Source organism: Perissodus microlepis, chromosome 7, assembly GCF_051167445.1.
Source record: "Perissodus microlepis isolate ML-2025 ecotype Zambia chromosome 7, ASM5116744v1, whole genome shotgun sequence".
NCBI lineage: Eukaryota > Metazoa > Chordata > Actinopteri > Cichliformes > Cichlidae > Perissodus > Perissodus microlepis.
In genome coordinates this window covers 45980169-46006485 of record NC_140467.1, presented here as the reverse complement: position 1 = coordinate 46006485, position 26317 = coordinate 45980169, and the positions used below count along the sequence as shown (strand labels likewise).

General features: G+C 39.8%; 2 protein-coding genes across 2 annotated transcripts; one reads left to right on the top strand and one right to left on the bottom strand.

Moving 5' to 3' along the window:
- Positions 1-1770: 1770 nt before the first annotated feature.
- s1pr3b (sphingosine-1-phosphate receptor 3b) lies at positions 1771-4613 on the top strand. Its single transcript, XM_084935404.1, has 2 exons — positions 1771-2000; positions 2410-4613. Exon 2 carries the CDS (start codon positions 2482-2484, stop codon positions 3613-3615), a length of 1134 nt encoding a protein of 377 aa, XP_084791530.1. The 5' UTR covers positions 1771-2000; positions 2410-2481; the 3' UTR covers positions 3616-4613.
- A 583-nt stretch (positions 4614-5196) lies between these two features.
- On the bottom strand, positions 5197-25907 carry shc3 (SHC (Src homology 2 domain containing) transforming protein 3). Its single transcript, XM_084935403.1, has 12 exons — positions 23339-25907; positions 18993-19063; positions 15788-15851; positions 14524-14643; positions 12989-13042; positions 12653-12704; positions 12445-12574; positions 12166-12313; positions 10661-10745; positions 10383-10574; positions 7949-8274; positions 5197-7809 (listed from the first exon to the last, which is right to left on the bottom strand). Exons 1-12 carry the CDS (start codon positions 23966-23968, stop codon positions 7681-7683), a joined length of 2001 nt encoding a protein of 666 aa, XP_084791529.1. The 5' UTR covers positions 23969-25907; the 3' UTR covers positions 5197-7680.
- Between the last annotated feature and the right edge of the window lie 410 nt (positions 25908-26317).

Sequence of the window (26317 nt, the reverse complement as noted above, 5' to 3'; positions counted from 1 at the left end):
CAGCTACTCTGAGGGAAGCAAGGTTATACTGTACAGTACTTTCAAATGATGGGTTGCAGCTTGTAGGTTATACTTAAATAATATGGCATTATAATAGCAGGAAATTGCACATAACACACATGGTGCATTGATGATTTAGGGTAGTTGTAAAACATCAGATCATAAAGAGTGGAAGCTACACACACCACTTGTTAAATTAGTGTCCTGCACACAGGACGATTCAGCCCGGTTTGAACCAAAGACGTCTGCAAAGGAACAATTTAGTGAGGGTGGTCTTGAAAAAGTGAAAAGCCCCCCACTTCCACCCATGCTCCTCTTCTGTAGGCTATGAATACACATAAACATAGACTCTCTCTGACCACATATTATGGGTTAGTACTTGCTGATGGTTTCATATTTGGAACTACGTTTATGTAAATGCAGATGTGAGCCCCACATCACTGCAGTTTGCTGAAAAACCCAAGGTTTTTCCGACCATGTTCCCAGTCTGTTAATCCAGCTGCCTTTTACATACACCCACTCCGTGATTGGTCCCAGATTTGCTGCGGGTCCGGAGTAACTATTTGGCTTTTTCCCTGAAATTTTTCCCATTGCTGCTGGCACAGTGTGTGACCTGCAGGAAATGACTGAGAATTGTGACTGTAACAATGCTAATGGACCGGTGCCAGACCGCAGCTGTTTATTTAACCACACAAAGCATTCTTCTGGGTTAATAGCCGCAGACACTCCAAGATATTGACTATTTAATGATTTGGTCTGAGACACAGTACAGTATGTGCTTGGTTTGGGGGGGAAATTGCAAAAAGCTAGATGTGTGGCACCGTATCAAGCAAAGCAATAAGGTTCCTAGCAGTGGAAGCAGTGACTCAGTTATTCTGGGCTCGAGCTGCCGTCTTTTGTTTAAAAATGGAGCTTTGTGTTTTAGTCCTACGTGGTTCGCTGTGTTTCGTTCCACTCAGGGAAGTCTTAAGAATCTCCTCAAAGCGCTTTGTCACATCTGTTTTAAGGAGTTATTATCTGTCAGTCTGCCTCTCAGACTCTTTACTGCCAGCCCTGCCCATCCTTCCTGGATGTGAGGTCACAAGAGAATGACCAGAACAAAGGATGGGCAGCAGTCATACACTCTTACAGCACCGCTCTCTCCTTTGGGTCCATGTCAAATAAAAAGTAGTGATTTGCATTCTGTTCACAGGTTTTATCAGTGGTTTACATCAGTTGTTGTGGCTAGCATTTTGATTTTTCTTTCGATACTTATCATTTATTATTTGTAGTTTAAAAAAAAAAATATTACCAGACTGCTGACTTCCCACTGGGATTCATCATTACCTGAACCAGGTCAGAACCTCCACTCAACCTAAATTTAACCACTCAATTTAAACATTGGACTCACGTGAAATAAGGCATTACAGACCTATCAGAGTTTTAAGTAGCCCAAAGATATATATTTAACATTGCTGCTCACATTAAGAGTCACTGTTGTTACCTAGTGAGCTAGCAACGCTACCAAAGCTCTTTAAACAAACAAACAAACAAACAAACCCAAAACACTTTGGTGCGCAGGCAAACGATAAAAACAAGTAGGTTTGCACCTTTGGTTCCACAGTTAATAAAACCCTAAGTAAGTGTTTTGTTGTGAGTGCTATAACGAACATAGCAGAGGACAACGTGTGAGAATGAATCTTTGCATCTCGTGTCCACAAACATACCTCCTGTCGGTGATGCGCTTCTGACCCCGAGAGCAGCCTCCCTGCGCTCGCAGTCCGGGCTGAAGGAGGGGAGGGAGGGGTGTGACTACCAGCCGACCGTCGACAGCTCCGGAGTTTCCAGAGCTCAGTGAAAAAAAAAAAAAAGATGAGGAGCTGCTCTCTTCTGCCGAACAACGAAGAAAGACTTAAAGTTCAACAGAAAAGAAAGGAACTCAGATAATCGACTGCGATGAAATGTGCGTCCAAAAGTGCGGGATTGACTTTAAAAACAAAGCGAACTGCGAGCATCCAGAGGTAAGTTGTTTTAAAGCTGCTGGTTCTTTCTTGGAGATTTAGACAGCTTGAAGCTGCAAAAAAAAAAAAAAAACACTCAGTAATTAAACTGGCGGTATTTGCTGAAATCCGTCGATAATTTACACGTGACGACTGTGCCAGAAATATGCTAATTTTATGCATAATTAGGTGTTTTCAAATGAGCAGCTTCGATTTTCAAGACTTCTCTGTTTCAAAGGAGAGGGGGAAAAGCGATATCAGAGTTTATTTCAAGGTGTTTTTTACAATAGCGAGTGTGTTTCTGGTGAATAACCTTTTGTTTCTATAATTAGTGGAATTTAATCAAACAAACCGCACAAGGACAATGATGGCAGCATGGTGATCTGTAAATTGGCTGCTCTCTAAAATAACGCTCAATCTACTCCTGCAGTTGAACACAGTGGACACCGCGCTCCCTGCTCAAGTCTGACCTCCAGTGTCGGCAGCTGGTATTCTTTGGACAATGATCAACTCTCAGATCCAGCTCCACTACAACTACACAGGAAAGCTGGCCAACCGGCCAAGCATTGGCGCGAGCCCTGGCACTGTGGACACCAAAACTGTAGTTTTCCTCATCGTTTGCAGCTTCATCGTCTTGGAGAACCTCACAGTGCTTGTAGCCATATGGAGGAACCACAGGTTCCACAACCGCATGTACTTCTTCATCGCTAACCTGGCAATGTGCGACCTGCTGGCTGGAGTCGCTTACCTGGTCAACCTGCTCCTGTCTGGAGAGAAGACCCTGCAGCTCTCACCTGCTCTCTGGTTTGTGAGAGAGGGGAGCATGTTTGTAGCACTTGGAGCCTCCATTTTCAGTCTCCTGGCTATTGCTATAGAGAGACACCTTACTATGATCAAAATGAGGCCTTATGATGCGAACAAGAACTACAGGGTATTTCTGCTCATAGGGACCTGCTGGCTGATTGCTATATCTCTTGGAGCTTTGCCTATTCTGGGCTGGAACTGCCTGAATAACCTCCCTGATTGCTCCACAATCCTCCCTCTTTACACCAAGAAATATGTTGCTTTCTGCATCACGGTTTTCATACTTTTGCTCTCAGCCATAGCCATCCTGTATGCCCGCATCTACATCTTGGTCAAGTCCAGTAGCCGAAAGGTGAGCAAGCACAGCAGTTCAGAGCACGCCATGTCCCTACTGCGCACTGTCATCATTGTAGTTGGAGTTTTCATCGCCTGCTGGACTCCCCTCTTTGTCCTGCTCCTGGTGGATGTAGCGTCCGAGCAGAGGTCCCCCATTCTTTACGAAGCCCACTGGTTCATTGGGCTGGCGGTGCTCAACTCCGCGATGAACCCAGTCATCTACACTCTGGCCAGCCGCGAGATGAGGCGAGCTTTCCTGGGTCTGGTTTGCGGCTTTTGCTACAGGGCGAAGGCGTCTGTGAACGGAAGCGGAAACAGACAGTCCCTGGAGCCCAGCCGCAGCAGGAGCAAGTCGTGGAGCAGCCAGAACCAGCAGGGCTCCAGGCAGTCAGAGCCGGAGAGAGGACAGGAGTCAGACAGGGGCCACGGAAAGGTTTCAGTGGTGGCTGGAACAAGCAGAGGTACTGCTGAGGCTGCGAGTGACAGAGAAGATTAAAAGGAGACAGGAGTAATTTACAGTAATACTCTGAGCTTACGGGCTTGTGCAGTAGTCACAACGGAGAGCATTGTTCCCAAAAAAAAGTGTTTCTTTAAATGAAGGGTAGATTTCTGACATTAGCTGCAGGGCAGTGGTTTCTTTTTGCTATATGTTCATCATCCGTAATGTATGGCTCTTTCAAGTCCAGCCTCCAGTGCTCAAAACTTTGGAGTGCTCAAGAGTTTGGAGTCACATTGTTCTTTTTTTTGTTGTTGGGTTTTTTTGCTGGATAACAGTCACTTCCACAGATGACTGGTGCTCTTACCCTCAACAGAAAGGACTTTTACCTCCGTAGTTGCAGCTGTGAGCTCCTATGATAAATTAGAAGTTAAAACTTACCCGCAGTTACCAAATAAGTGCAATTATATCACTGCAAAAACCAATGTAATGAAGAATGATTGTAGACTATTATTATTGCAATGACACACAGCTGAAGGTATTTATTAATCTACGTAGTTTGTATTTACTCAGTAATCCTACGGTATGCTGGGCAGTTACTGTAATCTGCATTGTATAATAACCAAGGCAAGAGTTACTCATTGTGAAGAAACAAACAGGTGTGTTTTTTGTATTATATCAGTAGCATTGTGCTCAAAATGAAAGCGTTTGTGATACAAGGGCTCCATCTGCTGGTCTTACTCAGTACTGCTGCATGTTCTCTATGCAGCTACAGCAGTTCTTTGTGTGCGTTTGTTTTGAGCTTTAAAAGCATGACGCTAGAAAGCTGAAGACTGTAAAGAGGCACGTGAATGCAGCATGTGAAATACAAATTGCAGATATTCATGTTAGATAAAAAAAAATCTGCTTTCACTCAGTAAATTAAAATGGAAAACTATTAAATTTACTGTGTAACAATTCATTAGAATCACCTTGTGGCCAAGAGAGTGCAGCTCTGCTTTGTTTATGAAAGGAACTTATAAAGGCTTGGTTCACCAATAAAAGTATTTACTGTGTAATCTAGCCATGCTTTTGATTTTGTTAGTCAAGATTTAGAAGCATGGGTCTCGCTGTAGCTCACCTGGCTGTACAGGTGACTCAGTGCTGAAGGCTGCTGCAAAGGTTCGGCTCTGAGTCTGACCCAGACCATTTTCTGCATGTCCTTACCACAACTCTTTTCCCTGCTTTCCTGTCCACTCCCTGTACTGCACCATCTAATAAAGGCTGAAAATGCAAAAAAAAAGAAAAGAGAAAAAAAAGATGTAAAATATTATGTTTTAACGATTTCTGGAGGCAATCTAACACACAATGCATCTACACTAAGTTGTGTTTTCCGTGGCTCACAACATCTATTTCCTAAAACCAATTTCCAGTCACTGTGGACAATCCACAGACCGCACCTGGAACTTATTTACTCTTGCTTGTCATGGGAACTAATATAAATAGTGCGGACTGTGGATGACCCAGAGTAACACATCTCAAAGACAAGTATAAGTGAATGTGGGTAAATTAAAACCACCTGCGCGTTTTAGATGAGAAATCTGTGACTCATGAGCAGAAATATTAATACCCGAAACTATTACAGCAGAGAAACAACAGCGATTCTACACATTCACGGTTTTATTGCCAACAGTCATACAGAATAATGATTAACTAATACAACCAAAAGATTAAATCTGTAAACATCATTTGGACTTGTTGTCTCTATGTTTTTATTTCCTTTTTTCCCCCCAGTTTTTTTTAAATACCTGTCCCAAAATAGTGAGTTTCTGTGTGATTTCCTCTGACAAAGATTTATATTTAGAATCTCGAAATGATACATTTATAATATATAATAGAGAGGGAGGGAGGGAGGGTGGGAGACAGATAGTGAGAGGGAACAGTAGTCTCAAGCAGCAACACGCAGCAGGGCAAAAACACAACCTCTAGTGAACAGGCATGCCCCATTGAAGATCAGCTATTGCACTTTGAAGGAAGAGAGAAAGGAGAAATTAAAAACAAACGTTGTACAAATAAAAGGCACATTTTCATCAACAGAAATCTGGAAAGACGCCATGTTCTTAGTTTTTGTCCCAGTGGGGAGTTTGGTCATTTCTTTAAGTCTCAAAGCTGATTCTCGGCGAGATTCGAGTACGGTTGCTTTTGATATACGCTTTGTTTGTTTGGAATTTTGCACATTTTCCCAAAGTGTTCCTACAAATTCAGATTTTAGAAATAAAGCTTCTTCTTTTTTTACATTAGCAGAGTGCTTTTAAATAATTTAGCACATTATTCTTTCTTCAGAGTTATTTGATTTGATGAAATTATGTCGCAAAGAAGTGGAGAATGCAAAAGTAAATGACAAAATTCTCTTTGTGTCCTTCTCCATTGGGACACAATGAATCAAACACATTAACCCAAAACGGATGTGGTGGATGTATTTTTTTTGTTGTTGTTGTTTTTTTTAAAATTTTCATAAGGACCCCAGTGCTGTGGGTTGTGAGATGCATGTACTGTACACTCCCTCTTGCAGCAAAACACAGGCACATTATATTACATTGCATCTGTCTTGTCAAACTCATTGAACACATGCTGATTTGGGTTCAACTGAAGTGATCCAGTGCATATCAGATACAATGCCCCATTCATTTGGTATCCATCGGTGTCCTGACATTAGTAAGGATAAAAGCATTAAATAAAAGAAAAAAAAAAGTCAGTTTCCAGTGCTGCTGTGTACCACTTCTATGAGCTTTTTAAAAACAATATAAATACTAAACTGTCCAGAGGAATGAGAGCGTACAGTGGATTGCAAACTGAAAATTAATGGTTAAAAACTGGCTTAAAAGCTGTATTTTCCTTTCAAACGCAGTGTTATCCAAAGCAGATGTAACTGACAGGGGTAACTATCCAACTCTAGGGTGACATCTTGTGGCAAAACTGTTTTTATCATAAGATGTCGACACTGAGAAATCAAAAGCTAACAGTAACTGAAAACGATCGAAAGCATTTTAAACATTTGGCGTAAACGCAAGACACTCGTCTGACACGCGTGAACTAAGTGACCTAACTTTGTTTTGTGCTATTCGTTTCAGATCCTTCAAATAATAATAGTAATAATAATATTTAAGATTTTAAAGGTTCACAAAAAGCTGAAAATGTGAATCAAAGATGTGAGAATATCCATTGCAAGCCCCAAAACTAATCACCGACTACACACCTAAAAGAATTCAGCGAAAAACCAATTCGGAAATAGTTTGAAAAGCATATATTTTTTGTCTTTTTAATTTTTTTTTTTACAGTGTCAGCATACATAAGCACCTCTTTCAAATAAAGGGGTATCAAGGTCTACGAACATGGCCACGAGAACGGTTGATTTTAAGTCATGCGACTGCAGTGACACGAGAAAATACTTCATAAAAAACTTTATCGTTAAAGCCATTGACAGCACTGTGAAAGGGTGGCTGTTTGCACCCCCTCCCCCCACCCAACAATTTGTGACAACTGCAAAGCAAAAGAAAAGAAAAAAAAAACACATTCAGGCCTAAACCCCGATAAAAGCTAGGTTTTTCTTATAGTGACTAATCGAATAAGCTGTCACGCTGTTGGTGAGATTAAAGGACATTTTTCCGAACGTAATTTCGTTATAAAGAGCGTTTCCGTTTCCTCAACCTCTTAGCCAACGGTTCCTGTAGAAATGTGGTTGTGCTTGACAGACAAAACTAAAGTTTCAGATTTTTATTCTAAAATACTCTTGTTAATACCTCTTTGAGGTTTGATTTGCGCTTTGTCTAAACTACAAGAACAATAGTCTTTTTCTTAATCTTTTAAAACACCAAATCGAGATATTGTGTCCAAATGCACCTAAGTCTTGTCAAAAATATAGCATTTCAGTCATCACAACAAAATAATAACAGTTCTCTATTGTTTTTTTCATCTTTAACAACTCCTGCATCTTCCAGCGTCTCCGGTTAAGTAACTGCAGATCAGTTTGTCTCAATAACTCTTTGAGCGAACTGAGCCTTGAAGCATCGACTCATGTTTCATCTTCAAGCTCCGTAGTGAGAGGCCACTTTAGCGCTTCCTATTATCGGTCAGGCATCGCAAGCATCACTGTTTCCTTCCCACAGGCTGTAGAAGACACAGTTCACTCCCGGCTGAAACAATCGGCAGGTTGTTGTCACGGTGATGGCCAATAAGGTGGCTAATGCTGTCAAATATGTGATCTTTTGTCCGTACCTTAAAAAGAAAAAGGAAGACAGATATTCAGAGTCTGCTTTGGTCTAATGAGAGTTTCATCTTTTACTTTCATGCATTCACTAAAGAGTTAATGAATCAAGCTCCGTGTGTCCTGCTACACCCCCCTCACCCGTCTTACCGTGCCTTCAGGGTCCACCAGCAGCAGGTGTTTGGCAATTCCATTGTGCATGCCTGTCAGTACGTAGGATCCTGGGTTGGTAGTGCTCTTACGGACGAGAAAGTCCCCGTCATTTTTCAGAAGTTTTTCAGCATCACGGCGACTCATTTTACCGTGGTACCACATTTGGCCCTCCAGCTCCTCCTGAGCCCGGAAGGCCAGAGAGCGCACAAGCAGAGGGCTCGAGTTGTCCACGGATGCTGCCTTGTGAAGACCGGATACCTGGGACTGGGCTTGTCCCTGAGACAGCGGCTGGGACTGGGACTGGATTGCATCTTCGAAGGGCTCTGGCACGATGAGGACAGTGCCAAAAGGTGAGTTAAGAGAGGAAAAGTAGGTAGAGGAAATTAAAATTTTAAATCAGCATAACTATCAAATAGACAAAAAAGGAATATAAATGTGTTTCTTCCTTTTGACTTTGACAAACCAAATGTTGATTTTGTCAATAACTGCAATATATTAGCTTCATTTTTCTAAATTCAGTGTTCAACAGAGGTGATCCTCAAAATAGAAACACATACTGTATTCATTCCCCAAATATACTCCATCCGCCGTGCTGTGATAAAATATTTGTCCCCTTCTTGAGCTTTTAGTTTTTTGCATATTGTGTATATTATCATATAAAGATAACACACGTAAATCCAAACTGCAGTTTTTAAACAATGATTTTATTTATTAAGGGGATAAAACTATCTAAGCCTACCTGGCCTATTTGAAGAAATCATTTAATAACTGTTAAATCATGAATTAACTACATGAATTTCACTAGCCATCCTCAGGTCTGATTATTGAGAAATCAATTAAATAGAACCTGCCTGACAAAGTGTAGGTAGCGAAACAATCTCAAAAAGCATATCGTGATCTAAAGAACCAGCTGAGACACAAAGTCTTTAAAATCGAGCTAGAAAGCCATTTCTAAGGCTTTGGTAGGCTTTGGTACTCCAGCAATTCACAGTGAGAGCCATTAGCCACAAATGGCTCAAAAATGTTAATGAAGGTTTTGGAGTGAAAATCCAGACATAAATTTGATTGGGATGCTGGGCATGAGCATAAACAGGGTGCTCATACTCAAAAATTCTCCAGTGTGACTGAATTCAAACAATTCTGCAGAGGCCACAATTCCTCCACAGTGACGTAATATACTCATTGCCTGTTATCACAAACAACTGATTGCAGTAAATTCTGCACAGAGTGGCACAACCAGTTATTAGGTTTAGGGGGCAGTTTTTCCACACAGGCCCAGGTAGGTTTGGATACCATTGTATTAATAAAAGAGATCCTCACTTTGAAACTGCATTTTTTGCATTTACTTTATTTATCTTTGCCTAATGCTAAATTGGTTTGATGATCTGAAACATTTAAATGTGACAAATATACAAAACATCCCCTGAATGTGCCTGTACTGTTTCCCATAGCACGTAAACTGATGTGATGATATGCTGATGACACTGTTTTGTGTCTGATGGTTTGAAAGGTGTCCTAAGCCAGAGTCACAGAGAGAGGGCTGCTGGACTGTCAGCTGCCTACAAAGGTATCAACCTATAACTTAACCAATCAGAGTCAGTCAGTCATTTGTTTGGATGGTGAGGAGCAGCTCAGAAACTGTACATAATATTTATGAAATAGAATAGTAACAATGTATATATTTTTTCAGCTTAAAAAGTTTAGACAAAAGTACTTTTTTTTTTTGTTTTTGTTGTGTTTTTACTTGTTATATTGTTATCTGTTGGCCCTCTTGACCAGGTCTCTATTGGAAAAGAGATTTTAATCTCCATGACTTTTACCTGGATAAAAAAAGGTAACAATTAACATGAACTCACTAAAATGTGATTAACTGTTATAGAACTACAGTAGGTGGACATTGAAGCCTGAATTTAAACATTTCCAAAAGAAACATTCACATTTAAATTGCACAGCTCATGCTTTACATGTAATTTGTGTCATGGTTTCTTCATGTGTATGCCTTTGATCTTCCATGTGTATTAATAGCAAAGCTAAAGCTGAAGTTAGAAGGAGGAAGGGGACAACCACACACTGCCATTATCACAGTCGTCCTTTTGTCTTCATACTGACATGATGTTATTATGATGCCGAGCTTAAGTCACTGAGAAACAAAATCTGGGAAACCTCTATAATTACGAACTCTGATTCTAGTCGTCTTACAGTATTATTCTGAAGGAAGCCAACAGATACTATTCAGCTTCTTTCTACTGCTTTATCATACAAGCATTAAATTATGTTTTCATCAAAGTCATGAAAGATAAAAAGTGAAAATAAATAAAAATGTACTGGCAAATGTTAAACTGTGTTTACCATAAAAATAAATCAGACAGTACTTCCAAATCTGATATCTGAATACGAACTGACTTTTTAATACAAGGTAACCAAGTCTTACTCATATCAAACAGGTCCTTCTGTGGGCTCTCTTTGGCTGCAGCTGCCATGCCCTTTGTCACATTTTCAGCCTCTGCCTGGAGAGCTGCGAGCACCTGGGCATCGATCTGCTGGGTGTTCACATAGGTGGGCATTTCTTCTGCATTTGGTGCTTGACCTTTAGTCTCTGGGAGTCCACTTATATCAAATGATCCTAGAGATTTGAAAAAACAATCATTTATACTTTTGAAGACATAAAATGTTGCAGAACTGAATATCTTGCATAGTGGATGTACTTACCCTGTTGCATGAAGAAAGTCTTTCTTTCATCTCCCCAGCTTTGCCGCCCTTGGTAATATGTCTGATCGACAGATCCTGGACCCATCTAATGACATGCAGAAAAACACTGGATATTTAAGATTATTTTGAAATAAATGATGATGTGTTGATAAGGTTTAAGACTCATTTAAGTATTGTTTACTTTTTATATATACTCACTGGACACTGTATTAGCCACACCTGCTGAATCGCTTGTTGACGCAACTGTCTAATCAACCAATCACATGGCAGCAACTCAATACATTTAGGCATGCAAACATGGTCCAGGAGACCTCCTGAAGTTCAAACTGAGCATCAGAATGGGGAAGAAAGGTGATTTAATCGACTCAGAACATGGCACAGTAGTTGGTGTCAATCAGGTTAGTCTGAGTCTTTTAGAATCTGCTAATCTACTGGGATTTTCCCACAAAAACATGTCTAGTGTTTACAGAGAAAAGTCCAAAAACATAAGGAAATATCCAGCGAGCAGCTGTTACTCAGGATTAAATTCCTTGTTGATGGCAGAGGTCAGAGGAGAATGCCCAGACTGCCTCGGGTTTATATAAAGGCAACAGTAACACTCATTATAGCCAAGGTAGGCAGAAGAGCATCTAGCAGCAGAAGACCACACTGGTGGACACTCCTGTGAACTAAAAACAGGAAGTCGAAGCTACAGTGGTGTTGGTGGGGATGTTGGGGATATTTTTATCCAAATTTTGGGCCGTTAATACCAAAAACTACTCCTTCTGCTTGAGTGTTATTGCTGACCACGTTTATAGTGTGCCCTCTTCTGATGGCTGCTTCCAGCAGGAAAATGCTCCATATCACAAAGCTCAATCGCAACTTGGTTTCTGGAATATGACATTAAGTTTACTTTTTTCAAATAAAGGCAAAAGGGGTTCAACCAAGTACTAGTAAGGTGTAACTAATGAAGTGACCAGTGAGTGTATATTCATGATTTCAGCAGGATCTCATTGGGCAAGTTTCCATTTAACTGAGATCTTGAAAAATGTCTAAATGGCACCCAGCAATTTAGGCTAAAATCAGACAACTGCTATGTGTAAACAAAATCACCAATGTAACTGCAGTGGGTCCAACAAGACTAAGTGTCCTGAGCATGACCATTAGAGCTGCCAGAATAAGCTTCCAAACTATTGGAGATTACAGTTTTTAAGACACCTTATAATTTAGAGGTATTATGATTAGGTACACTGACAATCTAGAATACTGGAAACATGCTTAGAAAGGAATATAACAGGAATATAAAAGAGGTGAATCTCTAGTCATGGAGTGTGCATTGTGCCATATTCACAGAAACTGTCAAACAACATCAATGAAAAAAAGTGACATTATTTTGTATCATTTGAAAATATTGTTTATATCCTTCTGATTTCTTCCCCATATATCAGGACACAGGATGACACATTAAAAATAGCCAATCATTTTGTAACAAAACAAAAGAAACACAAAGTTAAACTAAGCTGTACCTGGCAACCATCTGCATTTTGATTGGTCAGCCTGGTGTCAATGAAGCCTCCAGGGGGAGGCATCTTCCCGGGGATGTTGTTATAGTAAGGGTGCTCTGCTGACTCCTCCTCTTCCTCCGTCCAAGGTAACTCCTCCATGTTTAATACCCTGAATAAACACTTCAGTCATGAAACCTAACACTGTACTGCATTGCTGTGCTCTATTTGATAAAATTATCACCATCTATATTTTCTTGTGTTAGTGAACAGGTACTTTGTGATGCGCTATTTTTATCTCACCTGTCATGTGTGGACGACAGCTTGCTTGAGGGACACTGCAGGTACTGCTGGAAGCGAAGGTCAAAGGCCTGGCCGATGGTACTGATGACGTCCTGGGCTAGTCCATCAGAGCACTCCAAGATGTGGCACGCTGACAAGAGTCACAGCAACACATTTTCATAAGCATGACGCTGCAAGTCTACAGAGCGTTTAATCAATGAATGCTCACCTCTTCTGTTAACTGGGTCCTTTGCTACATAGGCAACATAATCTGTTGTATCCTGTAATGAATGATACATCTTGTAAAATACCACTGATATAATTAAAACTAATTATAAAATAAAACAAACCGAATTATAAAAATTAGAAAGATATAGTGTAGAATTTTATAATACATTCTATTAAAATAAAATATCTGATTGGCAGTGTAAAGCATGCCCGTACTTAAAACAGCACTTATAATTGTATTAAGATAATTTTTAAACATCTTTAACAAAATGTTTTTAAAGTCAAATTTCAAGTACTTTTAAAAAATTATATCCTATTCTGTTATTTGAGTACTTACAGGGTCTCCACCTGATGCAAAGGAGATGGACTGCATGTGATGGTTGGCTATAATCTGTCAAGAAAAAAATACAGTGCATACGTGTTATCACATGGTAATGCATACATACAAGCATACATGAAGTCACTATGTTCTCATGTGTACTGATGAAATGATAAAATTTGAATTTCACCATCTGCTCTTTTATAAAAAAATTCTTTAAAAGTTGTCCTTCATCCCCTTAAAACTTCTTAGCAATAAAACTAAAAGATGCTCCTATCTTTCGTTCACTTGTTAGGTGAATGTTCAAATCACTATACTATGGAGCCATTCCAGTGAAAATGCTAAATAAAATAAAAATAAAATGCAGTTATTTTTGAGGTTTCAAGCATGTTTCACAACGTGCCAGTGTCGGTTTTTTTTTTTTTTGGTCTTTACACCAGCTGTTTCCAAGTTCATTAAGGTGTCGGTAACTTTAGCCCACTTTCCATTGTGTTCAGCCAGTTGAAACAGCTGTTTGTTCAGATACCCACACAGAACCTGAGTTTCATGGCATTGCAGTCTGAATCATGACGTGTGTAAAATGTGTTATTGTACAGGTATTTCCTTGGAAGTATTCTAGGAACTGCTAAACTGCTATTTTAGACTCAATGCTGTGTTCTTGCCTGCAGATTTTTGTTTTTACTAAATCTCTGGATATTCTTTTAAATAGATTACATTGAACAGATTTATGCTGCAGCTAATTAACTGCAGTGTTGCCTAACAATAACTTGCCTTTTCCATATCTAACTCTCATAGTTTGATGTTTTTCGTTGGGTTTCTAAAGCTCATGCTTTATTCAAACTTCATTAAAAGTTGGTTTGTGGTTGCTTGGATAGGCTGTCCAGCAGCCTACAAACACCCGCTTGTTGCTAATTTGGCTAGCTTGCAGGTCTGGATTGTAAAAGACATCTTTCACATATATGTTCGTATTCATGACGTGCAACAACAATACAATACAATACAATTCATTCTCCTAAATATTTATCTTAGGTGAACTACATGGCCACGCAACAATTCAAGGGGAACTCCAACATGCCATTGCTTGACATGGGTTCGGCTTTTAGTTTGTTTTTAGTGCAGTTTCTCTGTGGTTGTCTATACTTCTATTTCCTTTTGTACCAGGGTGTATTAGGATCTTGCTTTTTCCTATCAGAAACTACAAACAATCAAATCAAAGATTAGAGGGGTGTTGTAGCATTTAAGGGAAACTGCAACATAATTTGTAGCCTTGTAGCTATATTAGGTGTTAGGTGGATCAATCACTCCCCTCAAAGTTGGAATAACTATAACTAGGTACATGCCCAGGGATTATACTGCCTTGACTTTTATTGGTCTCTGGTTGTCACATTCCTGCTAGTCTCTTCCTGTGTGTATGCCTCTTAAACTCTAAAACTCTTTTTTTTAAAAACTCTCTTCCTTGATGTAATTGTCTTAAGCAGCAGTTTTAATATTAGTAGTAGTATTATGTATTTCTACTACATGTTCTGTAATTGTTAACAAAGATCCTGACTGACCTGTTTGCAGTCAGGGGTCATCAGGTTGAGGCTACTTGTGGAGATGTTGAGGTTGATGGACATGCCGGCAAACTGCAGATTGCTCTTCCCCAAAATACTGGACAGAGCTTTGGATGGTGGCTGTAAGGATCAGACACAATAAGACACAAATAAAACAAAACTGATTTAGCCTAGAATAGAGACTTGGAAGGTAACAAAATCAGAAGACGAGCACCTTAGAAGTTCCCTAACAAACATGAAGGCTCTGGAATTGTTTGCATCCTGGTACTTTTTTAAACCTCTACTAGTTTCCTTTGGGCAGTTTCCACGGTTTCTGCAAAGGTGCACTAACCAGTTGCTGGCTTTTTCTCTTAAACATAAAACAGTTCCTTTACACTGTTCACTGATGCATAACTGAAGTGCAACTGCATAAAATCTGTGGTAACATGATTGTTGCAAACAAACAAACATGTGCTCTCCTCCTGCACGGAAATCCAGGCAGATGTTTTGCCAGTAAGAAAGACAAACAGGACTGTAAAGTGTTGGACAGGATATGTCCGATAAAGGTAGGATTCAAAGAAGCCAGAAAAAATAGTCAAAACCCATTCAAAATTCTCAGCGTGAAGCTGATGTCACAAGTGTGTGTCTGTCACACAGCCAAACCAGCAGCACCTTATACCATACATCGATTCTAAGAGGAAGAAAAACTAGCCTGCTTGGATTTTGTGTTATGTACTCTTCCCTGACATTTGAACAAGCTCTAGAGAGGAGAGCAATGCTTCATTTCACACCCCACATTAAGACACAGATCCTCACAGGCTGTGGACGCACACACAGAATACAGACGGTCATATACATGCGCACCCACACACACACTAGCTTGGCGTCCTGATCACAGATATTGTGCGCTACATGAGTCACTAAGCACTGTGTGCGGTGTGCAGTGCATCGTGGGCTGGAGCTACACCCACGCACACAGTCCCATACCTCTTCATCTCTCCCTCTTCTCTCCTCAGCCTCTCTCTTCTCTAATCTCCCCCTCTCGCCCTCTTTATTTTCCCTCTCTTTTTATATAAACCAAGGAAGGAAAGGAAACATAGAGATGGGACGCTATATATAGAATGTGCATGGGTAAATTAATATGTAATGCCATTTCCTATTTTTCCAGCTACTGTATATCTTACTAACATTCAGGTCTCATGGAGTGGGCATTACTTTTCCTGTGATTATGCCATTCTTTTATCCTTCTTCCCTCCCTCCCATTCTGTACATCCATGCAAGCTACCTTTCTCTTCCGCAGAGCTCCTTTGGTCCCTGGAACAGCCTCACACACCAGGCTGATGGCTTCCCTAGAAGGAGGGCAAGAAGAAGATAAACTTGTAATTTGGATTGTATTTGCAGTAACTAATCATCCCAATCATACACAAGAAACGTATTCTGTAACTTGGTACTAAACCTCTTCACACAAACATGCCTACAGTGATGATATTAGTGCAGTAATCTTCAGCAAGTTCGACATATTTGTTATTTCTTTAAATTTTAGTCTAGCATGCTTATAAATGATTATTGGCACGCAACACAAGGTCCAGCGGAGGCTGATGGAAACTTTGTTTTTTTATTCAGATCTACAAAATAGGTTTTCTAGTTTCCAAAACCACAACATCAACCTTGTGGCAGTGCACTGAAAATTTGAACCTCCCGGCAGCAGTAGGTGACACATCAACAAAGTTGGCATGATTCATCCTCTGGGAACCTGAATGTGTGCATAAAGTTTAATGACAGCTCTTCCAATTCTTTCAACCAACCCCGTCATCCGAAAAGCTGTGCAACCAGCTTGGTTTATGATTGGGACGGGCATCCCATGATGCTTATGGCTAAGGCACAGATGGCATGCCTGCATGGCATGATCATTGTTTGATTTTCAGGGGGACCTTTGCTGCAGGTCATATGCTTCCATTTCCATTAGTTCCTTTCTATCTCTGTGCAAACTGTTTTGAAAGGCAAATTGTCAATAATGAAAACAGTCAGCTATCATAATTAAAAAAAAAAAAAGAATATAAATTCTTTCTTCTAAGACCAACATGAGGTTCACATGTTTGAGTTCCCCTAACTTTCATAATGCCCCAAGGATACAAACTCCCAAAGTCCCTTTCATGTAGTACCATCAACATTTTAGTTAGTCCACTACTTTGTTCTATGCTAAAATGTTTTAAAATGGAAACATAAACTGAGAGCCTCAACTATGCTTTGTGCTTAGTTTTAATTTGTTAGCATGCTAACGTGCTAAGTCAAAATGATAAATATAATAAATATAAGGTGAACAGAACTGCTAGCATGAGCGTGAGCTTTGTTTTGGATTTGGAAGTTACTGATACTGATGCTCCAAACTCACAGTTTTTGAAAGTTTGACCAAAAAACTACAGATAATTACATGTTGATAAAATGACTTTGGCTCATAGAGGTTTAAGTAAAACAAACAAACAAACAAACAAAACAAAACCCAGCATTGCAGTGTTTTGTTTTGCACAATAGGATATATTACAAATACTCTTGAAATGCATTGAAGGGAAATCTGAACACGTCTCTCTCTGTATGTCTTTTTTTGCCATGACTCTCCATATTAGAGAGAAACATAAGCACACAAACACACAGTGGCAGAGAGAAGGAGAGAAAGCCTGCTACTGTGTGTTAGCTAATGTTACCAACTTCAGGAAGTCAAGCAGAAAAGTAGACATGACACAAACCGATTCGCCCGCCGCCCTTTGCCTCACTGAACATCGGTCAAGGATTTCAGAGGCAGAAAATTCCATGCAAACAAAATGTGCATCCTAAATGCACTCTAAAGTCATATATCCTTAAAGTTTCATTGTGCAGGCATGTAAGGCATGGTAGAAGGTGAACATTTTGTTCAAATATTGTTTAATACAAAATTGGCTTAATACAAAAAATCAATGCATCTATTAGTGAGAAGTTTAATGATATAATACATTTGGCCACAAGCAGCTACTCAGAATATTTTTCTAGATACTGACAGCAAATGTTTGGATGCATTTTTTATTTTAATTTTCAATGAGTTTGACAGTTGAAATGAATATACAAAATATTTTGTTAATAGTGACTAATCTGTTATTGTCCTATGATTGTTATGTTATGCTATGTTATTTCTTAGATAGAAACCAAACTGGTAAAAAAAAAAAAAGCAAAATTATTCCTTTACTTCACCCAGTAAAAATGCCCCCCCCCCCCCCCCCCCCCCCCTTTATTAACCTCAGCATGTGAGGGTGCTTATTCAGCACTCTTTCATCGGTTGGATCATAAAATGTCTTTTTCTACTTTTCTTATGTGTTTGTAAATTGGTTCACTTTTCAGAAACCAGATGTTGCACTTACACTTTCACAGTATTCTTTATATTCAACATACGGTTATAGCATCATTTTTTATTTTCTTAAAATTGTTAATTTCTTTTTTATTTAATCAATTATTATGAATTAATTATTTTTATCATACAGCACAAAATGTCAATTCAATAACAATGACATAAAAATTAGGATTGTGAAATATCATTTTAGGTCTGGTGTCATATGAATACTGGGTGCTGAAACCACATCTTCAATACTATCTGACAATGAAAAGATGCAAATACTGCTGATGTGGATAAAACCTGGGTTCAGCCTACTATAAAAGTGAACCTCCCCAGTATTTACTGGTGGTGACAAACATTTGGCATTGGGACCAAGACCCAGCATACCAAAAGGTCAAATCTGGCTCACTGGAAGGCTTTGGGAAACCTGAAGAATGCAAAAGAGGGCATAGATTTCCAACTTTTACATTTTTTGGTCAGTTATACAACCTTCTTACAAAGGAAAAATAAAACCGGGGCCTGCTATATATCATCGAAGTAAAAAAGTAACTGATAAACTCTGATAAAAATAAAGATATGGCATTTTATTGTTAATATTTTCTTCTATTCTATCTTTTTGCTCTTGTTTTGTTTTGTTTTTACAGTAAATTTACAGGAAAAAGTTACTACAGTGGCATTTCTTTGCTGCACTTATTTTTCTTAAGACATATACTTAAATGTCTTTACCTAAAAGTGTTTTTTTTTAACCTTGTTTTATTTAGATTGAGCATGTTTGACACCACAGCTGGGATAGGCTCCAGCGCCACCCGTGACCCTGAAAAGGATAAGAGGAAGCGAATGGAGGGATGGATGGATGTTTGACACCCCCACATCCTTTTGCCATTGATGTGTTTCAGTTGTTTATTGGAAATAAAGTAATGGATTTAAATAGTTTTACATGTGGAAATTGTTCATTGCTGAACAATTTGTGTGTGTGTGTGTGTGTGTGTGTGTGTGTGTGTGTGTGTGTGTGTGTGTGTGTGTGTGTCTGTTTAAGTATTTTATCAAATTTAAAACTCTCATCATAAGCAAGAATCCATTTAATTTCAACTTGTCTTGTCCTTGAAGAAATATAAATGTGTGAACATACCTTGTTATCTGTGACCTTGTAGTGAAATCCAGGGATCTCATCGACCTCAGGACTTCTATACAGCCCAGATACTGCAAAGTAAGAATGAAAACCCTGTGTGAAATAAACAAAGACTACACATCATTATGCACAAAACAAATCTTTGCGTTACCTTTCAAGGCCTAAAAAAAAATAAAAAAAATTACTGCAGTCTTTAAGAGCATACAAAATCACCACACACACAGGTTTTGACACTAGGGGCTTGTTCTAGAAAGGAAAGAAATGGACCCATTGTTTAACATCAGGCATGATACAGTTATTAAAACTTGTGACGCATGCATGACTTTCAAAAGCAGCGGGGGCATTTAAGTCAAGTTATCTTTACCATTCGCTTATTAGCTACTCTGAAAAAAAAAACAATATTAAGTTTGAGATGAAGAGATTGTATTTGTTTGGAAAGGAAATAAAATAAAATATTGAGTTTCTCTAACTTTTTAAACACTCACTTGCCAGTTCAATAGCTATATCTTGCTAACTCCTGGTAGGACCACCTTTTGGTCTCAGAACTGTCTTAATTCTTTGAGGAATAGACTCAGTGAGGGGCTGAAAACATTCCTCAGAGGTGGCAGGAGGCTATTCCAGCAATCATAGAGTGAGAGGCAGGGTACACCCTGGACAGGTCACCAATCTGTCGCTGTGCTCCATCTAAATATCGCAGCAGAAACAGAGACAAAAGTTTCCCAATCTTCTGTTGTCCAATTTTAATGTCAGTGTTAACTGTAGCCTCAGTTATTTGTTATTAACTGACAGCTGTGGCACCCAGTGTGGTCTTCTGCTATTCAGATATGCTCTTCTGCATACCTTGGCTGTAACAAAGGGTTATTTGAGTTATTGTTGCCTCCCTCTCAGCTCACAGCAGTTACAACACTTTCCTCTGACATCTGACATTAACAAGGCATTTTCACCAACAACTGCTGCTCATTTGATATATAAACCCTAGAGATGGTCATGTGGAAAAATCCCAGTAGATCAGCAGTTTCTCAAATACTCAGACCAGCTTGTCTCACGCTAACCACCATGCCACATTCAAAGTCACTTAAATCGCCTTTCTTTATGATTCTGATGCTCGGTTTGAACTTCAGCAGGTCTCTTGGACCATGTCTAGATGTCTAAATGCATGATTATATAGGACAAAAAGTTAAACAGGTGTACCCAAAAAAGTAGCCAGCTAGTATTTATGTAGCATAATTAAAGATAATGGTGAAATCTGAGATCTTTTTGAACAAAACAAATTAAAATAATTATTTTTCAATGTATGCTTTTGTAAAAAAAAAAGAGCTGCAGGCAGACCGACACTCAAATTACAACAACAGAAAAGCGGATGGTTTTCTAGTTAAAAATAAAAGCATCCAGCCATACAAGAAGTTTACAAAGTTAAATCTAATGAAGCCAAAGTTGATGCTAACTCAGAAATAAAACAAGTCAAGGTTTATTCACCATTAAAAGTTTCCTTTTAAATAATCAAATCATTTCCAGAACCAGACTGCAACAGATCATGCACAGGCCAGGAATATTTGGTGCTGATGAGTTCCATCACTTTTAAAATCATATTTTGAATTTCTCTGTAAACAAAACAGACTTCCAGACACATCAGTGTTTCCACTCTGGCCTTTAAAAAGAGCCAGTTCAAGAAACTAACTTGTTACAATCATAAATTTCCTTTTATAACTCTGTGTCTTTCTGCTCAGCATTTTGCGCTCAAACAAAAATATTATTTTGTCAACATGACATTCTCAAATTGCCTATGTTCTCTATTTTTATAAGGGTGTGTTTGAAGTGCGTGCTTTAGCAGGGCCAAAAATACATCAAGCACTTCTAAAATTAGCAGAGCTCTATTCTGAGCTGACGCAGGGTTTATATTCCCTTATGTTGTATAAGAACGCACATAACCGAAACTCTAAAACTGAATTTTGGATTAATAACTAGGTTTCCAAGTGATCTAGATAAAAAAAAAAAATACAAACTGTAATTAATTTCAAACATTTCTAAATATTTAAGTCATACTGTATATTGCATTGTCTAAACCTGCTTCTGCTACGGTGTTTATTGTGTGCATTATCTAAAAATTTCTTCTGTATGAAAAGTGTGAAAAATCCATTGGTTTGTGCTCACGAACACAAATTGCCCCATCTTTTCATGACAGCATGCACAATTTTTAAACTACTCTTTTAACATGAAGTATATTTAGTGTCTGCAGCATGTTTTTTCTTGAGGCCCTTGGGAGGAATCGTCCTGACAACTGAACGCCCACCTTCAAGTGTGGCTTCTTTCCCCTATTTTAAAGGTGAAAATGTTTGTATATTTATGTTCAGAATCATGAAAAAAGGGAACATTTGTGTCCAAAAACAGGAATCGGTGGATAAAAAGTTGCAACTTTCTCACAGACTGCTTTGAGACTGTATTGCTTCTGTACAGTCTAGACAGGATAATCAGGTCCAGGAAATAATGCATGTGATCAATAAAAAAGAATAATTAATTGGTTGCAATTGAATTTAATAATCAAATAATCATGTAAGAATCGTTGGGGGGGTTTTAGGCAGTAAAACATTTATGGGATACAACTTTTGCAATGCGGCAATGCGGTCAGGAATAATAACATAATTTAATAAATATAAAGGACTGGATTTATGTTGATCAGGTGGCCAAGCACACGTTTGCCACATCAGCTTTGCAAACAATCGATACGTCAGTGTTATTTGGTTCTGAAATGCAAAGAAAGCAGGTCTAAGAAATGTAGAAAGCGATCGGTTAATTACAGCTTTACTATTCTGTATTTCTTTTATTGTTTATGTGAACATATTATACAGTATAACCAATTCTATACATATTATTGTGTTAGTATTTGTCACATATTGCTCCTGTAAGTACAGTGGTAGGCTTGTATTAGCCTTGAGTACTTGGAAGAAATTGATTTTCATTAACTTAAAAAAGTCTACTTGCCTTCTTTTCAATCATTCGTGACCTGGATGACTCAGAACCTACACAGTCTGAACTCTGACCTTCCTAAAAACACAATGAAATACTAGGAAAGACCCCTGTTAAATATGTTTGCGACAGAAACTGCTACCAGAAAACCTTAACATATCTAATGTGCATTTCTTTTCTTTTTTTTTCTTTTTTAAAAACACAAGACTAGTACGAGATAAAAGTGAGAGTGTAAACAGCATCACTGTCAGTCAATGCCGCTTGGGGGTAATGGTGCGTGATGTGCGAGGAGTGACCACATGACGCTAATTAAAAGTGCTGTGAGCAGAACACCACGTTGAACTCAATACACACGGGACTGAAACCACAGGGAAAGCCGGGGGTGGAGGGTGAGCACAGGACAGACCCATTTCCCCTCTCACAGTGTGGCTGCTTTCAGCGGCATTGACTGGACAAATAAGTGCTCTCTGCCTTAATGCAGTTAATGGAATGTCACGCTGGTCACAGATACTGTAGGCTTTGTTTGGGCTAGCTGCAGTAGGTGTCATATGATGGCAATCGTAACTTGATTTGGAATATAACACATTTCCCCTGGCAGTGATGGCCTCAATTTTCATTTTCTCCAAAAAGCTGCATTTCTCTTTGCACTGCAGTACAAGACAAGGCAGAAAAAAAGAGCAAAATTATTCCTTTACTTCACCCAGTAAAAATGTTCTCTCCCCCCCCTTCACACCTTAAAGAGCCAGGACTCTGCATCATCACTCCTTATGCTAGTGACTCATTGCCGGCATGATGACATTCGCAGCTCCTGTAGTTGTGCGCCAACTTGCTCACCTTTAAATGATGTACGGCGGTTGGACAACAGTAACAGCAGCCAGTGATAAGTGTGATAAGACGAGGATGCTCCGAATATTTTTTCCCATTCAACCCATTCACTGTTGGCAAGCTAAAGCAGCCACAGAGGTGCACAATGTACAGAAATAACTCATCGCCATGGTTACAAAAGCATAACGTTGCCTCTCTGTATACATGAGACTGGCCAAAATATCGGAGAAATGTAAATGCTTACACAATGTTCACATTGATAATTACCGTTTTTGTTTTGCCGTTATGAGCTTTTCCTCTACTTTTCCCCTTAATGGTGACCTTCTCCTTTTTTCCTGAATTATTCAGTGCCAGTTTTCCGGTTGCTGCTATTTCACCCAGCCTACATACACCCACTCAAGGGCATGTTGTGAGAAACTACATTATTCCCACCCCACCCACCCCCACTTGCAGGTAGCTAAAACCCGACTCATTCAAAGAAAAGAGAGAATGGGAAAATGACTGGGATGAACAAAGAACAAAACGAGACTGTGAGGGGAAAGAGTGAGTCCACCAACCTTTACAATGTATGTGACTCCGGGACCAGAGATCTTCTCGTTTGAGTCTAGCCATCCTTTGGAGGGTTTGCTCACCAGTCCACCGCCTCCACCTGGATTCCAGTCCTCTCCGCTGGGCTGGTGCTCATCCAGCCTGCTCTTCTTGCTCATGCTGACAGATGGCTCCAGCTGTGAACAGGGGGTTGAATGGGAGGCCGAACTGCACAGAGAGACACCCGCACCAGAGGCTGCCGCTGTAGCTGCGCTGGGACTCGGGCCACTGGAGCTGCCTGAGCCTGATCCCCCACCCCCCTGCAGCTTTGACACAGCCAGGTCCTTAACGGCCGAGGGCAGACCCTTTATGCCGAGCAAGCTGCCGGAGTTGCTGAATTTCAGGCTGGACACCTTGTTGATGAGCGTACAGAGGGTGGTGCCTCCATCTTCCAGGTGGTCAGAGCCATGGCCGGTGGGGTTGCTGGAAGGAGCGGTGGCGGAGGAGGGCTGAACCTCAGTCGGGGGTGTGTAAGACGTCTCGGCTGCAGACTGGGGGGTGGCCGAGACCTTGGGGTTCATGGACAGGCCGTGAAGAAGCTCATCGACGGATGTTACTGACTCATTTCTGAAGCGGTTGTATTTGGTACGGTGAAGCATACCCTTCTCTCTCTTTGCTCTCTCCCCTCTCTCCACCAACCAACACGCACAGCCTGCCTCGTTCACAAGCGTGCTGGCAGACGTGGCTGAGCGGTGCTGATTACCCTCTCCTGTAACATAGCAGCAACGGTAGGCAGCAAACGCCTTTTTAGCAATCACAGGCCACCTGACTGTAATTTTCTCTATTGAGGTTACAGTGGTGGTTGTGTTGAGCTGCTGCTGCTGCTGTTGTCGCCAAAGTCCAATCTGCTCTCTGTAAAATCCAGAGCTGCAATCCAATCCGTCAGAGAAAAAATATACAGACACAATCCATGGAAACAACACTGAAGCAGAGGGAGGGGGGGGGGAAGGATGGAAAGGTCTCTAAAAGGCTTCCAGTGTTGTGGTGCAGCTTTTAGTTTCCAGCGGTGACGCTGCTGCTGATTTCTAGCTCAAAATCCAAAAAGTTAAGAACAGAAAAAGATCTGTGTTGTTGATGATCACGGACACTGCAAGGGAAGAGCAAATACCCTCTACTGACTGCTGCCTGCCTGCCTGCCTGCCGGCTCAGAGCTAAAGCATGACTCACTGATCTGAGAAAACCTTCTCAACAAAAGGCTTGCTGAACACCGCAAATCACTTCCTGTTGGAGGGAGAGGGAAAAAAAACCTCCCACTTACAGCACACTAGAACCAATCAATTTTTATATTCCCCAGTCTCATATTCGTTCTCCATAATTCTTTTCTCCTTATTTGTTTTTCTGTGAAAAGGAAATGAGGGATGAGAGGTAACTTGATTGTCTTAGTAACTTCGTGAAGTAATCATTCATATTTTGCTGGAATTTGCGTCTTGAACAGTGCCATAAAACTGACGACCTAATAAAAGTTTGATAAAAGGATGACACACCATAAACTAATCACTTAGATGACAGTAAATGAAGTGAAATATGTAATGAAAACATCCTTTCAATTCACAGCTAAATCGAAGCGCCTGTCAAAATCTTATGGCACAAAAATAAAATAGACATTTCTATTTAAAGAAAAATAAAGATTCACCTTAAAATGATGCAAAAGAAATCTTCATAAATCATCAAGAGAAGCAATATTGCAAAATTTTAGTATGATTGGAAATAGGTGAAACATTAATATATTGCCCATGTTCAAGTATAATTGCATATTGTGAGCAGACATCAGTCCTGGACCACTCACCAAAATCTACCACCAGTTATTTCCACAGCTATTTATATTCGAGCATCAATTATATATAAAAAGACTAAAGCAATTTTACTTTTTTAAGCCTAAGAATGTTGACAATCTGCAATAGGAAACAGTTCAACAATGAAGCAGAAACAGATTCACAGCCACTCTAAAATACCCAGCAACTGGTCCAGGCTGAACTGCATGAATGATACGACTCAAATAAACACATTCTGAACGGCATGTTTCTCAGGCAGATAAGTCAATGAAATAGCCAGATGGATAAAAGGAAAAAAAAGCTTCAGAGTCTCCTTAAAACCAACAGCAATGAAGCATCTTTGTCTCCCGGCAGCAGAAAGCACACATTCATATAAAATGTCCTCAAGAGCATCTAGCAACGGCGAAAGACTGACACTCATTCATAAGCAGCTTCCACTCTCACTGTGCTGCAGATTTCGCACTGCAGTCCCTCCCAATCCCTTTCCTGCCTAGCAAAAGGGAAAAAAAAAAAAAGAAGAAGACAGCACGTCTGCCTTCTCGCCTCAGAAACAAAGGCAAACACAGAAGCAGGGGGGAAAAAAGGCAAGCCCTCGCAAATCAAAAGTGACGGCAAAAAGACAAAGCAGAAATGGAGCAGTGGACAAGAGAAAAAAAGCATGCAGTTTTTAGTCTTTTATGTGAATGAAATAGCAGACTGGCATACCAGTGTTTCTGTGAATGGAAGCAAGGCCTTTCTGCCTCTGCAAGGCAATCCCTAGGGATGGCATGGTCTTATCCAATGAGGAGCCAGCTGGATGACTCATTCAGAGGAGGCTAGCAGAATAGTGGAAGAGACCATTCCAGACACAGGTGTACATTCTGTTTTCTCTTAACTGTCCCTTAAAAAGCCTACGTGCATCATCAGACATGAGATGTTTGCATAATTAAATAAGATAGTGTTCTGTTAACAGAGTGGGAAACAAGAAAAAGGTACAGGACATGAAACAGGAGGAGTAAAGCCACCCCCGTGATTTTGATTGTCACCATTATCACCTTTTTCCCCTCTCTACATTCATGTGAACAGTTGCCACCTACACATTTAATTAGTAATTGACTTTAATATGTCTCTCACTCTCTCTCTCCCTATACATACATACACACACACACACACATATATGTATGTATGTATATCTGT